The 16006-nt window shown below is 37.4% G+C and overlaps 1 protein-coding gene across 1 annotated transcript in view; it reads right to left on the bottom strand.

Moving 5' to 3' along the window:
• Positions 1-6245: 6245 nt before the first annotated feature.
• LOC112053453 (exportin-7-A) overlaps positions 6246-16006 on the bottom strand; it is a 43352-nt gene continuing 33591 nt past the window's right edge. The window contains exons 20-24 of the mRNA XM_024092861.2: positions 14517-14655; positions 13192-13269; positions 11216-11322; positions 9389-9603; positions 6246-8046 (exon numbers count right to left, since the gene is read on the bottom strand). Coding sequence (XP_023948629.1) covers positions 7947-8046; positions 9389-9603; positions 11216-11322; positions 13192-13269; positions 14517-14655 — 639 coding nt within the window. The 3' untranslated portion in view covers positions 6246-7946. The remainder of the gene's footprint in view (positions 8047-9388; positions 9604-11215; positions 11323-13191; positions 13270-14516; positions 14656-16006) is intronic.

Raw genomic sequence — 16006 nt, 5'->3', positions numbered from 1 at the left:
TAACTATATACAACATACACTTCGCCGTCGCACATACATGTACAAACCTAGTGAACATCTATATAATATTAAAAAAAAATTATAGGAAACCAAGCAAACTCACTTCACAAACACAACATTAAGGTCTTACTTATAAAGACATGTCATATCGCATAGATATTGAAATAAATGTAAAAAATCCGACCATTTTGAGCCGCACGTTAGAGAAAAAAAATGCAAAAATCCTTTATTTTTTTGAATAATATATCAATAACTAGCGGACGCCCGCGACTTCGTCCGCGTGAAACTCGATGTAAACTTTCACCTACCTCTACCCTACCCCTACAAAAAAAAAGTATCCTATGTCCTTCTCCTGACTCTAAACTACCTCCCTGCCAATTTTCAGCTAAATCGGTTCAGCCGTTCTTGAGTTATAAGTGGAGTAACTAACACGACTTTCTTTTATATATATAGATTAGAATTCACAATATATAATTTCATCATGTGGGTTCCGGAATGGTCGGCCTCTTTTATATCGTTTGCTGAACTAACTAAGTAAAAAAAATAGTTATGGGTAGAGGTAAGAAGAGACGTCTTCATTGTATGTAGGATTGCAGGACAATTTCAAGTCATCAAGTCGACAAAAAAATCTTCCAAAGGAGATGGTCCATTCCACTCTTGTATCCCGTATCATTAAAATTTAAAAAATACAATGATTTTATTAAATTTTATTGAAGTGAACAAATCTAATTGAATAAAAAGAAATAAATAAAATAAAACCCCAAGTTTTTGAGTTATATCAAGATGGCGCCCATAGAGCAACTATGACATGACAATTGACAGCAAACGTCAAATCGATTACTGCATTAAAAAAAAGGTCATCTATCCGCCATTATTACCCTCATTAATGTTGCATTTCTTGGGAATTAATGAATATTATTTCGAAATAATTAAAGTAAATTCGTAGATTTGTATAATCAAAAATAATTTAAAAAAAATATCTTCTTTTATTTCCGCTAGGGTACAATGACTGATCCTGGGCTCCAGACAATTTTGGACCATCTCCTTTAATCGGTCGTCATGAAGCTTTAGTAACTCCAAATTTAGCATCCTAGTCTCCTATCAGTTTTGCACACATACACATGTAACATGACAAGCTTCTGTTTACCTCTAAACAAATAATAATTCACTAGAATCAATTGATATAATTCCTCTAAAATAAAAACATAAAATATAATATACTCAATAGTTGATTATACTAAACACAGACCTTACATTCATATAAAGTGACTCATAAATGTTTGTGTCATTCTCGTAGGACAGTCAATGTCAGAATTCAGAATCTAACATAAGAATATTTTGACATTTAATAGTTTCTATAGAAATAATTCTAATTAATACTACCCTTATGTTACGCACAAATCTATAACACTCAACTGACAGTCTACTTTTAAATCTGAAAAGTGAAATGACAATTTACTTTTAAATCTAAAAAAATGCATTACTGGCTAACTTCCTTTTACCTCTACATTTTACATACATCTGACATATGAACTGACAGCATACATTAAAATCTGACATATGAACTGACAGTATAAATGTGACATATGATATGATCTGACATGTGAACTGACAGCATACATTTAAATATGACATATGAACTGATAGTGTACATTTAAATGTAATAAATGAACTGATAGACTGCTTTTAAGTCTGACAAAGATACTAACAGTCAACATTTAAATCTGACATATGAACTGACAGCATACATTTAAATCTGACATTTGAACTGACAGTCTACATTTAAATTTGAAATACGAACTGACAGCATACATTTAAGTCTGATATATGAGATGACAGTCTACATTTAAATCTGACATACGAACTGACAGCATACATTTAAATCTGACATATGAACTGACAGCCTACATTTAAATCTGACATATGAACTGATTAGTCTATATTTAAATGTGACATACGAACTGACAGTGTACTTTTAAATCTGACATACGAACAGACGTCTACAAAAAAATCTGACATGTGAACTGACAGCATACATTTAAATATTACATATAAACTGACAACATACATTTAAATCTGAATTATGAACTGACAGACTACTTTTAAATCTGACATACGAACTGACAACATACATTTTATTCTGACATACGAACTGACGTCTACATATAAATCTGACATGTGAACTGACAGCATACATTTAAATATTTCATAAAAACTGACAGCATACATTTAAATATGCATTATGAACTGACAGTCTACATTTAAATCTGACATACGAACTGACAACATACATTTAAATCTGCATTATGAACTGACAGTCTACATTTAAATCTGACATACGAACTGACAGCATACATTTAAATCTGACATATTAACTGACAGTCTACATTTAAATATGACATGAACTGACAGTCTACATTTAAATCTGCATTGTGAACTGACAGTCTACATTTAAATCTGACATACGAACTGACAGCATACATTTATATCTGACAGCGTACATTTAAATCTGACATATGAACTGATAGACTGCTTTTAAGTCTGACAAAGAGACTAACAGCCACAATTCAAATTTGACAAGATATCCGACATCGCTGACAAAAATATGAGTCACCATTTTCCTAACACGACTAATGCTCTTCAAAGTTCATTTGCTCTATTTAATCTGTGATTTGCACAGATCAAATACATACACCAATGACATGCTAATTACAAAAAATAACAATTAAACATTGAAACCGAATACTTCACATGTATCTACTATGTAATGCTGTGTTGTGCAGATTTTATGCTGGCTCTACACGATGAGTCCATTACTCAGACCAATTATTGTATAGGACCTGCCTCGCTAGACGTTACTTTTCTGTCAAAGTATATGATCAACGATCTAATGCGATTATAAAAACTGTCTCTATAGCATCGATGTTAAATAGTTGTAATCGTGTTCGTCGGTTAAAGAGCTCCGTAAAAATACCTTTCTGTGTAATTGAATTGTGTAAAAAACGGGCAAAAACTTCTAGTTTAGTATAAGATATATACAAAATCTAAGCTCGTTTTCCTCAGAAAATGACAGACAATTTTGTTCGTGACTATGAGTGCGATACAGGTCCTTCTATAATTGGTCTGAGGTCCATTATAATCATAGAATAGAATTAAACCATTCGCTGCCCGTGAGTATTTTATCGAAAAGCCCGTCTGCGTTGAAGAAGCCGACAGACAGGGAATGCGGTTTTAATCTACCGTTGTGAGCCATTTAAAAAATTTTTATATTCCTCTATCGCGCGGAGCATGATACTGTGCTCGCCTATTGCAATTAGTTTACTTTATATTTTTTTACATGTCACGTAACGGATACGATGGGCGACCGGTCGTCCATTTAGGAGTCAAAAGGTTAACTATGGAGTTACATCGCCACCAAATTCACTAACAAAATTGTCTGTCACTTTTTTATAAGGGCGAGATAAACTCACACATCGAAAATATTTTGTATCCTTACAACACACACACAACTAATTTGAATCGTAATACACAATATGACGTTTTATGGCGGATTTATGACTTTTTCAACGCAGTAGTCGTTTTGATGTTTGCTGTCAATTGTCATGTCATAGTTGCTTTAAGGATCCATCCTCCATCATCCATAGTCAACTACCCTATTTGATGGACCGTGTAAAGCCAGCATTAGGGTGCTTATAGTAATATAACAGACCCTAATATCAAGTGACCGTCCTAATATACCGCTAAACTCAGCGCCACGAAACAAGTCCCTTAGACGTGGCGCTAATGTCATTTGTGTAAGGCGCTGTCAATTTTAGTTCAGGTTTTGGCCACGGGACTTCATTCGTGGCACGGAGTCTATATTATAGTAGAGGAGCCGAAGAGGGGATTTTTGCAGTTACTCGAGTGCGGCAGATAAACATAAGGGACTATACCTTACACTTTGTCGAGTACCTCCACCGAGTATGAGCCCTTAATATTGGTGGGTACGTTTAGGGCAACCAAAAAAAAACTAACTTCATAAATACTCAACCAGCACGTCAGATTAAGATAAGGTAGGTGAGTTGATAGCTAAAAACTGCACATTTCGAAAATCTGACGATTTGAGCGTAACGTAATGGAATGGGAGGGTTTCAAAGTTACAAAATTAAACCCTTGTATTTTAGTGCTCGAGGTATGAGTGCGATTAATTTTTTACTTATTTTTAAGGAAATAATCTCCTAATTAATCGCTAAAATTTTCTTACAATTTCAGTAAGCCAAAGTAATAAAAATTGTTTTTAAAGTCTGTAGTTTTTTTTTCCACCGCTAAAAGCGGAAAAAGTAAATAACCATTTATTCTTCCTATATTTTAATCTACCAAATGTAATCGGTCTCAATGACGCTCGAGTAACTGCAAATTTAGCATCCCGGGCTCCCCTACTATTAGAAGTAGTGTGGACTTCTTTAACTAGAAATAAATAGCTGTCTCTTGTCGAGGGGCCATACTCGAGATTGCTCGCCCGAAGCAATGCTTGAAGTGGCGGTACGTCTTTGTCGGTAGGGTGGTAACTAGCCACGGCCAAAGCCTCCCACCAGCCAGACCTCAATTCAGCCAGGGATCGAACCCAGGACTTCCGTCTTGTAAGTCCAATGCGCCACGGAGGCCGTCAAAAAAGAAAAGAGTAGAGACAGCCTAGTGTTACGTTATCAACCCATATTCGGCTCACTGCTGAGCTCGAATCTCTTCTCAGAATGAGAGGGGTTAGGCCAATAGTCCACCACGCTGGCCCAATGCGGATTGGCAGACTTTACACACGCAGAGAATTATAAAAATTCTCAGGTATGCAGGTTTCCTCACGATGTTTTCCTTCATCGTTTGAGACATGTGATATTTATTTTTTTTAAATGCACACAACTGAAAAGTTGAAAGTGCATGACCCGGGCCGGTTTCGAACCCACACCCTCCAGAATCGGAGGCAGAGGTCCTGTCCACTATGCTATCACGGCTCTCAGCCTAGTGTTAAATGTTAAATAATATAAAACTTTAATTTTAACTTGCTCGGAAAACATTCTCTTTCCTTCTTTGAAAAAAGTACATTTTTCATTTCTGTATCGTTCTAAAAAGTAGGCTCAATTTCGGACATCTTTTTTACTTAAAAAGTAAATTACTTTAGTAAGAAACGTCATTACAAATACAATATGGCGGCCTCCCCAAGATGGTGGAGTAATAGAAATCCACCCCCATGATATGGGTATCAAATGAAAGGATTTGCTGACAGGAATACGAAAAAAATACGTCACGTGACTTAAATCCAACATGGCGGACATCCAAGACAGCGGATTGGCTATTTGAAATGCACCCCCATGATATGGGTATCAAATGAAAGGGTTTGCTAATACGAAAAAAAACGTCACGTGACTTAAGTCCAACATGGCGGACATCCAAGACAGCGGATTGGCTATTTGAAATGCACCCCCATAATATGGGTATTAAATGAATACCCATATTATGATTTGCTGTCAGGAATATGAAACAAATTATCACGTGACCTAAATCCAATTGTAATTTTTTGTGCGTGCTAGAAGACCGTTTTTTTTAGTTTTTTAAACAAATTTCAAGTTAATTTGTTAATCTGTGTGTATTTATTTTTTTATTACCCTCCAGTTTTCTTATATGTTCCACAGCTAAATATGATAGATATTGAAAAAGATAACTTTATTCTTTACAAGTTAGCCCTTGTCTACAATCTCACCTGATGGAAAGTGATGATGCAATCTAAGATGAAATCGGGCTAACTTGTTAAGAGGATGAAAATCCACACCCATTTCGGTTTCTACACGACATTGTACAGGGACGCTAAATCGCTTGGCGGTACGTTTTTATCGGGAGGGTGGTAACTAGCCACGGCCGAAGCCTCCAACCGGAAGAAAAAGTTTGTAAAATCCCATGGCCCCAACGTACAAGCAAATAACATCAAAACTAATTGTCACTTACATATTACATACTAAATACTTATATATATAATGCCACCATAAGAAAATAATAAACATTATTTGTATCATCTATAAAGAGAAACAAAATCATTATATAATATATTTTTTTAAACTTTACTTTGTGTACACAGAACTTTAAAACACTATTATTTTTTAATTTTTTCATTTAATTTTAACAATAATTAATTTAATTTTAATATTAATTATAAATAGTGCAAAATTATAATATTTTGTCCAGAAAAGGCTCTAATGCCTTAAAAAAAAACAGAAAAAAATGCTTGCTTATGACTTTTTATTAACGATTTCTAATAGCGTAATTCACAATTTAGTTTCTAAAAAAATTTCTTACAATTAAAAAAAATAACAGTCATTACCTTGTAATAGGAATTCAAAATAAACATACTTAATCCTAGAGTCGACATAATATTTATAATAAACAAACAGACATTTTGTGTAACTTTAGTCTATAATATTGGAATTTCATCAATATAAAGATTTCTTTACATGCATTCTGAAAAGCTACGTACGCATGATGAGTTTAAATTCTCGTTTTCAACCCCCGAGACTACTTAAAATCCAGACTATATTACAATACAGACTATACTACAATCCAGACTATATTATAATCCAGACTATATTACAATACAGACTATATTACAATCCAGACTATATTGCAATCCAGACTATATTGCAATCCAGACTATATTACAATACAGACTATATTACAATACAGACGATATTACAATCCAGACTATATTACAATCCAGACTATATTACAAACCCGAGACTGTTTTACAAGTCCAAGAATGTATTACAAATCTGAGTCTATATTACAAACCCGAGACTTTTTACTAACCCGAGTCTGTATCACAAAACCGAGACTATATTATAATCTCGAGACTGTATCACAAACCCGAGAATAATTTAACAAGCCTGAGATTGTATTACACAACAGGGACTATATTCCCAAACTAAGAATGTATTACAACTCCGAGACTGTATTACAAAACCCACACTATATCACAAACCAGAGAATGTACACCAAACCCGAGACTATATTACAATCCCGAGACTGCGAGACTTACAAAAGCGAGACTATATTCCAAACCCAATGTATAACAAACCCGAGAATAATGCAGTCTCATACCAAGATAGACACATCAGCGAAAATAAAACACATCATGTGACAGAGACTGTGAATTTTAAATTTGTTGGTTCCGTAGCATTGGTCGAGGACCCTGAAAATTGATCAAAATCATGAGCAGGGCAAAAATTTTCTTGGCCAAAAAAATTACATTTTTGTAAATAGACGCGTAAATAGATAGATTTTTAGAGCAGCCCAGAGTCGACGGAGTATGTTTCCATTTTGGTTTTACGCCTAATCTCTCCTTGTAGGAGTCTCTACATAACGTACGCTAAATGCGGGGTGATGCACCACCGCCGCGCTCCTACGTAACCGGTGATACCTAAAATCTTGCATTGCATAAATATTGCAACCTCAGACCAATTATATAGGACCTGCCTCGCTAGACATTACTTTTCTGTCAAAGTATATGATCAACGATCTAATGTGATTACAAAAACTGTCCCTATAGAATCGATCTTTAATAGTTGTAATCGTGTTCGTCGGTTAAAGAGCTCCGTAAAAATACCTTTTTGTGCAATCGAGTTGTGTAAAAAACGGGCAAAAAACGTACTTTAGTATAAAACACAAATCTAAGCTCGTTTTCTTCAGAAAATGACAGACAGTTTTGTTCGTGACTGTGAGTGCGATACAGGTCCTTCTATAGTTGGTCTGAGATTGCGACCGATTTCATCTGACTCGGGGGGTGTTTATACGCAAGAGCTACGTCTTAAATTGCTCAAATCATACAGCCACATATTAAAACTAACGGGAACATAATATCTTACGTCACAGACATAGTGTGTGTGTGTGTGTGTGTGTGTGTGAGTGACTCAGCGCGGCTGTGTCGGTTATGACGTCATCATGTCGTTGACGTTGCTGGAGTAGCCCGGGCTGCCCTTGAGCAGGTCGTTGATGTCCCGTCGGAACATGGACAGGTTTTGTGTGAACCTGCAATAGAGAACAATATCAAAAAAAAATCAAAAAATCATTTATTTCAAGTAGGCTCAGTATACAAGCACTTTTGACACGTCAGTTGACTATTTGTAAAGATTCTACCACCGGTTCGGAAGGCAGGTTCTGCTGAGAAGATACCGGCAAGAAACTCAACAGTTGCTCTTTTTTTTAAAAAAAAATCATACAATCATATTATAATTACAATTTATGACAACATTACAATTTAATATAGTTTTACTTCCTGTGTGAAGGTGGAAGCTGATCCAACGGCCTCCAAGCAACTTATCCTAAGCAACTTTATATATATTAAATATATAACATAATCCGGGGCGAAGTAATGGGGATGATGACTAGGTTTGAATATATTGATTTTTATGATACATTCGGGTAAATAAGGTCAATGTTAACTAATTTATACATAAAAAGGAAAGATTGTCTGGATATTTGCGAAATAAATAAGATTATAAAATTTCAAAATCTATTAAAAATCTTTTATCGTAATTAGATGAAAATTCATACAGTTTTAGCTTCCTTACATTAAATGTGACATTTTTTATTACATTAACTATACACATAAACGCAAAAATAACAAAGACATTAGTAATTTTGTTTGAACGCACATACAAATCTAACGATCATTACATTACCTACGACGTCATTAAATCGTGCCATTGTGTATGGGGCGTTTTTCAGGGATCCGCGGCAGCGCCGCAAATCTGACCCTATAAATCCCTGTAGCTCCGAAAGTAATGATCGCAGATACCCTGTTACTTTTACAAAATTGCTTTACTATTAGCGTATCCCTCACCTGTCCCTGTTCTTGGTGAGCAGGTTCCGCTCGATGCCCGCCATGAGGCCGGTGAACCACTGCGCCAGCTGCGGCTGCTTGTCGGCGGGTGCCGGTGTCAGGGTCCGGTGACCGCGGGAGGCGCTCGCTCACCTGTCCCTGTTCTTGGTGAGCAGGTTCCGCTCGATGCCCGCCATGAGGCCGGTGAACCACTGCGCCAGCTGCGGCTGCTTGTCGGCGGGTGCCGGTGTCAGGGTCCGGTGACCGCGGGAGGCGCTCGCTCACCTGTCCCTGTTCTTGGTGAGCAGGTTCCGCTCGATGCCCGCCATGAGGCCGGTGAACCACTGCGCCAGCTGCGGCTGCTTGTCGGCGGGTGCCGGTGTCAGGGTCCGGTGACCGCGGGAGGCGCTCGCTCACCTGTCCCTGTTCTTGGTGAGCAGGTTCCGCTCGATGCCCGCCATGAGGCCGGTGAACCACTGCGCCAGCTGCGGCTGCTTGTCGGCGGGTGCCGGTGTCAGGGTCCGGTGACCGCGGGAGGCGCTCGCTCACCTGTCCCTGTTCTTGGTGAGCAGGTTCCGCTCGATGCCCGCCATGAGGCCGGTGAACCACTGCGCCAGCTGCGGCTGCTTGTCGCGCGGCTGCTGCGCGATCATGTCGGCGCGCAGGCGGGCGAAGTGCTCCTCGTTGAGCAGCACCAGCCCCAGCAGCGGCCGCGACATGGACCACTGGTTGCAGCACTCCTCGAACATTATCAGGTTCAGCACCTGGAAACACGACATTTTCACTTGCGGACCTATCTATACTAATATTATAAAACTGAAGAGTTTGTTAGTTTGTTTAATTGAACACGCTAATCTCAGGAACTACTGGTCCGATTTAAAAAATTCTTTCAGTGTTAGATAGCCCATTTATCGAGGAAGGCTATAGGCTATATATTAACCCCGTATTCCTACGGGAACGGGAACCACGCGAGTTCCTCCATTACGGATGGTAACATTAGTTAATCATATTATTGTGATGGTATAAATAAGAGGGTATTTGATGAATTGAGCTCAGTTGTTTGTAAGGCAGCGTGAACACCGTCACGCTGCTAATCGCGTTAGTGATTACACAAGTACTCGTAACTGCTCCATCTGTTTCCTCTACTACAAAGTAATGGTACAATCACTGTCGCTGCTTCCCATCACGTCACACTAGTAACCCAGTTAGCTACCAGCATCAGCATAAAAATTCTCGTAAATACAAAAGTTGTCTCATCAAATTAACTTGATAGTAATCAATTGTAAAAACGCCCCATGGATCCTGGGCTAATTCTATATGGCGGAATTTTTTTTTTTATTATTCCTTACGAGTTAGCTCTTGGTAAGTGATGATGCAATCTAAGAAGCGGGCTAACTTATTAGGAGGGGGATAAAATCCACACCCCTGTCGTTTCCTACACGACATCGTACCGGAACGCAAAATCACTTGGTGGTACGTCTGTGCCGGTAGGGTGGTAACTAGCCGCAGCCAAAGCCAAAATTGTAAAAATAGTAATCAATTGTAAAAACGCTCCCCGGATACTGGACTAATTCTATATTTCGTCCAAGTAAATTCAAAAAACAATGGGGATGATGACTAGGTTTGAATATATTGATTTTTATGATACATTCGGGTAAATAAGGTCAATGTTAACTAATTTATACATAAAAAGCAATGATTGACCGGATATTTGCAAAATAAATAAGATTATAAAATTTCAAAATCTACTAAAAATATTTTATCGTAATTAGATGAAAATTCATACAGTTTTAGCTTCCTTACATTAAATGTGACATTTTTTAATATATGAACTGTAAACATAAACGCACAAATAACAAAGATATTAGTAATTTTGTTTGAACGCGCATACAAATCTAACGATCGTTACATTGCCTACGACGTCATTAGTTCGTACCATTTTGTATGGGGCGTATTTTCAGGGATCCGCGGCAGCGCCGCAAATCTGACCCTTTAAATCCCTGTAGCTCCGAAAGTAATGATCGCAGATACCCTGTTACTTTTACAAAATTGCTTTACTATTAGCGTACTCTTAATTTATATACAATTTAAAAAACTGTCATCATCCCTATTGTCACAAAAAATTTAAGAATCTAATGTAAACATAGCTTAATCTTTCAATGTCACTTCACTTTCAATATTTCACTTTTCTTGTATATCAATTAATCAGTGGTTAACGGTGTAGGTTAACCATTTACTTTTAATGACAGTAATTTTTTTTTAATTTTAATCTTATCATTTACTGTTTATTAACCCAAATAAAAAAAAAATGGCGGCAGAAATGATGGTGGTAGTACTTCCCCCTGCGAACTACGTCACAAACGCTCTACCACTGACCGTGGCCAGCAGCTGCTGCATGATCTCCGGCCGCCTCTGCAGTACCTCGACGAACATGTTGCTGGTCTCTGGTATCGGCTGGCGTGGGTTCGGCACCTTATTACTTGCTGGAATTTAAAAAAAAAAATATATATAATGATAATTATTTCATATGAATGTGATAGTAGATTGATAGTAATAAAAGCTTGTTTGTGTTTCTATAAATAAAATATAATTGTTATTTACAATATTAAGTTTTACATTCAATAATTAAATTAAATACTAAACTAAATCTTACATATAAATAAAATATAAAAACAACATTCAAAGCCATTATTTACATTTACTTTATATTTTAATAAAAATTTTAATGTTTTGCTGTTAAGTCAATAATATATATCGAATATTTAAAATGTGACAATGTCATGAAAAAAAAAAGTAAATTACCAAAAAGAAATCATATTAAAGAGGTTTTTTTTTACATATATATATATATATATATCATCATTTCAGCCGATGGACGTCCACTGCTGGACATAGGCCTCTTGCATGGACCTCCAAGCATAACGATCTCGAGCCCCAGCGTCCAGCGGTTTCCTGCAATCCGCTTGATGCCCTCTGTCCACGTAGTGGGGGGTCGACCAACACTGCGTTTTCCGGTGCGGGGTCACCATTCCAACACCTTGGGACCCCAACGTCCATCGGCTCTTCGAATTATGTGGCCTGCCCATTGCCACTTCAGCTTCGCGACTCGCTGAGCTATGTCGGTGACTTTGGTTCGTCTGCGGATCTCCTCATTTTCGATCACGCAGAGAAACTCCAAGCATAGATCGCTCCATTTTGAGCCTTCTAATGTTCTTCTAGTTTTTTTATATATATATATAAAACTAGCGGGCGCCTGCGACTTCATCCATGGAATTCAGTTTTTCACAAATCCCTCGGGAACAACTATTTTTGCGGTATGAAACGTTGTCTATGTGTTATTCCACAATAAAATCTATTTCCATTCCAAATTTCAGCCAAATCGCTTCAGTAGCCGCAGCGTAAAAAAGGGAACAAACATACTTACACACAAACTTTCGCCTTTATAATATTAATGTGAAATGTATATAAACGACTATAATAAACGTATGGTTTAAATAGATGTATATCACACAACTGAAGTAAAACTTCTTTAAAAAATAAATAAACGCCTAACGTTAAGTTATGGAATGCTCTCCCTTTGAACATACGGCAATCAAAGACACTGGACATTTTTAAAAATGCCGTAAAGACTCATTATCTGATGCAGTAAAGACGATCTGTATATATTATTTCTCTTCAATATAATGTATTTATTAGTATATTTTGATATGTATTTTATTCATTATTGTAGGTATTTGTGTAATATTGTTTATGTATTAGGATGTAAATTATTTGTATGTATGTGTATTACTAATACTATGGTTATTTTTGTTTTACGCCACCTGCTGATGTCCTTAAGTTTTCCTAAACCGAAGGTTGCCTGGAAGAAATCGCTACTTAGCGATAAGGCCGCCTTTTGTATGCTGATCTCTTCCTAATTTGTTTTTTATTTCACTTGTTTTTGTCTTTGTGGTGTGCAAATAAAGTATATTTATCTTTTATCTTATCTTAAACGCCATCCTCATAGATGGCGTTTAGTTATTAGGCATAACTGCATCGCAACAGGTTCTTGACATGTACAATTTGTGCACTTTCGAGGCAAGAGTGAATAGACATCTATATATCTATACACATCTAGGCAAGCGTGCTCCACATAAGACCTCATTATTGCGTTCCATCAGGCATGATTACTCCTCAAGTAGTCAAGCATCCTTAGAAGCATCCAAGAAGTTTCCCTTCAAAAAGAAACATTGGAGCAGCATAGAAAACCATCAACAGCTTAATATTTAATGTAACCAAAGTGTACACACGAAAATAGCTAGCTTAAGCTTATCTTTAATAACTCAATATTTAAAAAAAAAACAGTAACTTACATTTTTGTACAAGCTGCTTGAATAGGAACGTGACTATGTGATCCAACGTGGCGCAGCATCCCGTACATACGCTCGTGTCTGAAACAAACACAATTATCAACTTATGGTCGTTTGCATACGCAACAAGGTTATGACGTCACGCACGCACACACGCAAGCACGCACTAACGCACGAACGCACTCACGCAAGCACTACCGCACGCACACACGCACGCAAGCACGAACGCATGCACGCACGCACACACGCACGCAAGCACGCACTAACGCACGAACGCACTCACGCAAGCACTACCGCACGCACACACGCACGCACTAACGTACGCACGCACGCATTATTTAACTTAAAACCATATAATTTTAATAAAAATTGTACAAAGAAAAACTAATGCCCACAGAGAGATCTGATTTTCACACAGCTCGCTGTGGCGTCGAGCTGAGGTGGATACCTTTTTTGTCCACGACCAGATGTATGTATTGTATGTTCTGTTTGTTTATTTTTATTTTATTACTTGTGAGTGGACAAATAAAGATATTTTATTCTATTCTATTTTAGTCTGATCTAAAGATTACATATTATTATTTACATTTGGAGCTGTCGTAACTTTTACTTTAAGTTTTTCACTAATTGTAACGTGACGTGTAGCAGCGACAGTGGTTTTACCATTTGTGGTAGAGGAAACACCTCGAGCAGGTCCCAGGACTTGTGACCTTGAGTGTAGGTTTAAGGGATCCCTTTAGAATCCATCGACACTAACCTTCCCAGCCCGACATGTTCTCCATGCCCACACTAAACAATTTATAATAAAAAGTAACTACAACACAAAACATTATTGCACAAAATCACTAACGCGACTGGCAGCGTTACGGTGTCTACGCTGCCTAACAAACAACTGAGCTCAAGTTATCAAATACCTTCTTATTTATACTAAAACAGATATCTCCCCTCTAGATTAACATAAATAATTGATGTTACACCACCATAACAGAGGCAAAATCACTAACGCGACTGGCAGCGTTACGGTGTCTACGCTGCCTAACAAACAGCTGAGCTCAAGTCATCAAATACCTTCTTATTTATACTAAAACTGATAACTCCCCTCTACATTAACATAAATAATTGATGTTACACCACCATAATAGAGGCAAAATCACTAACGCGACTGGCAGCGTTACGGTGTCTACGCTGCCTAACAAACAACTGAGCACAAGTCATCAAATACCTTCTTATTTATACTAAAACTGATACCTCTCTACAATAACATAAATAATTGATGTTATTACCACATACCACCACCATAATATAGGAACTAGTAACAAAATACTCACCCAAAGCAGTCAGCCCCTCGGATATCGAAGACAGTATGTAGAGTGTGGCGTCGGCTTGCAGGGACGCAACGTACGGCATGTGGTCTTGTGCGAGCCTCTCCAGCAGTACGTAGTAGTTTTGTGATAGTTTCGGATAATCCTGGAAAAGTTACCAAGTCAAAGTTACAGTCAAATTAAACTAAATAAATAAACAATTAGTTTTACAGATTAGGCATTCAAAAGCGGAGATCCGCAGAACAACCAAAGTCATCGAAAAAGAAGTAAAGTCATAGGTCATCGAGTCGCGAATCTAATTGCAAAATAAATAAGATTATAAAATTTCAAAATCTATTAAAATTTTTTTATCGTAATTAGATGAAAATTCATATAGTTTTAGCTTCCTTACATGAAATGTGACATTTTTTATTATTATTATTAATTATTGAATTATAAAAATAAACGCACAAATAACAAAGATATTAGTAATTTTGTTTGACCGCCGATACAAATCTAACGATCATTAAGACCTACGACGTCATTAAATCATACCATTTTGTATGGGTCGTTTTTCAGGGATCCGCGGCAGCGCCGCAAATCTGACCCTTTAACTCCCTGTAGCTCCGAAAGTAATGATTGCAGATACCCTGTTACTTTTACGAAATTGCTTTACTATTAGCATACTCCTACATTTTTGGCTAGTGGGAGAGTTCGGCCGTGGCTAGTTACCAACCTACCGACAAAGACGTGCCGCCAAGCGATTCAGCGTTCCGTTACGATGTCGTGTAGAAACCGAAAGTAGTGTGGTATTTTCATCCTCCTCCAAACAAGTTAGCCCGCTTCCATCTTAGACTGCATCATCACTTACCATCAGGTGAGATTGTAGTCAAGGGCTAACTTGTAAAGAATAAAAATATATATATATATATATATATACTAGCGGACTCGCTCAAGCTTCGCTTTGACTTATTAATTTATTTATTTGCACTTCTTCCCTATCCCTACCTTACACTACCATACTCCTACCCCTACCCCTACCCTACCCCTACCCTACCTCTACTCTACCCCTACCCTACCCTACCCTACCCTACAACTACCCTACCCCTACCCTATCCCTATACCATAAACCTACCCTACCACTACCCTACCCTACCCCTACCCTACCCCCACCCTACCGCTACCCTACCCCTACCCTATCCCTATACCATACCCCTACCCTACCACTACCCTATCCTAGGATTTAGGGGTTTGAAAAATAGATGTTGGCCGATTCTCAGACCTACTGAATATGCACAAAAAATTTCATCAAAATCGGTCGAGCCGTTTCGGAGGAATTCAAGTTTGAACACCGCGACACGAGAATTTTATATATTAGAAGATACAATTTAAAAAACTGTCATCAAATCCAAAATGTAAGTAAAGCAAATCCGACACGAGAGATGGCGCTGCTAATCGCTACTAATTTTTAAGTTTCTCTTTCATGTATTATATTTTTTTTTAATATTTTTTTAATA

Source organism: Bicyclus anynana, chromosome 26 (genome assembly GCF_947172395.1).
Source record: "Bicyclus anynana chromosome 26, ilBicAnyn1.1, whole genome shotgun sequence".
Classification (NCBI taxonomy): Eukaryota; Metazoa; Arthropoda; class Insecta; order Lepidoptera; family Nymphalidae; genus Bicyclus; species Bicyclus anynana.
Note: the sequence above shows the minus strand (reverse complement) of the source record. Positions and strands in the feature narration are given on the sequence as shown.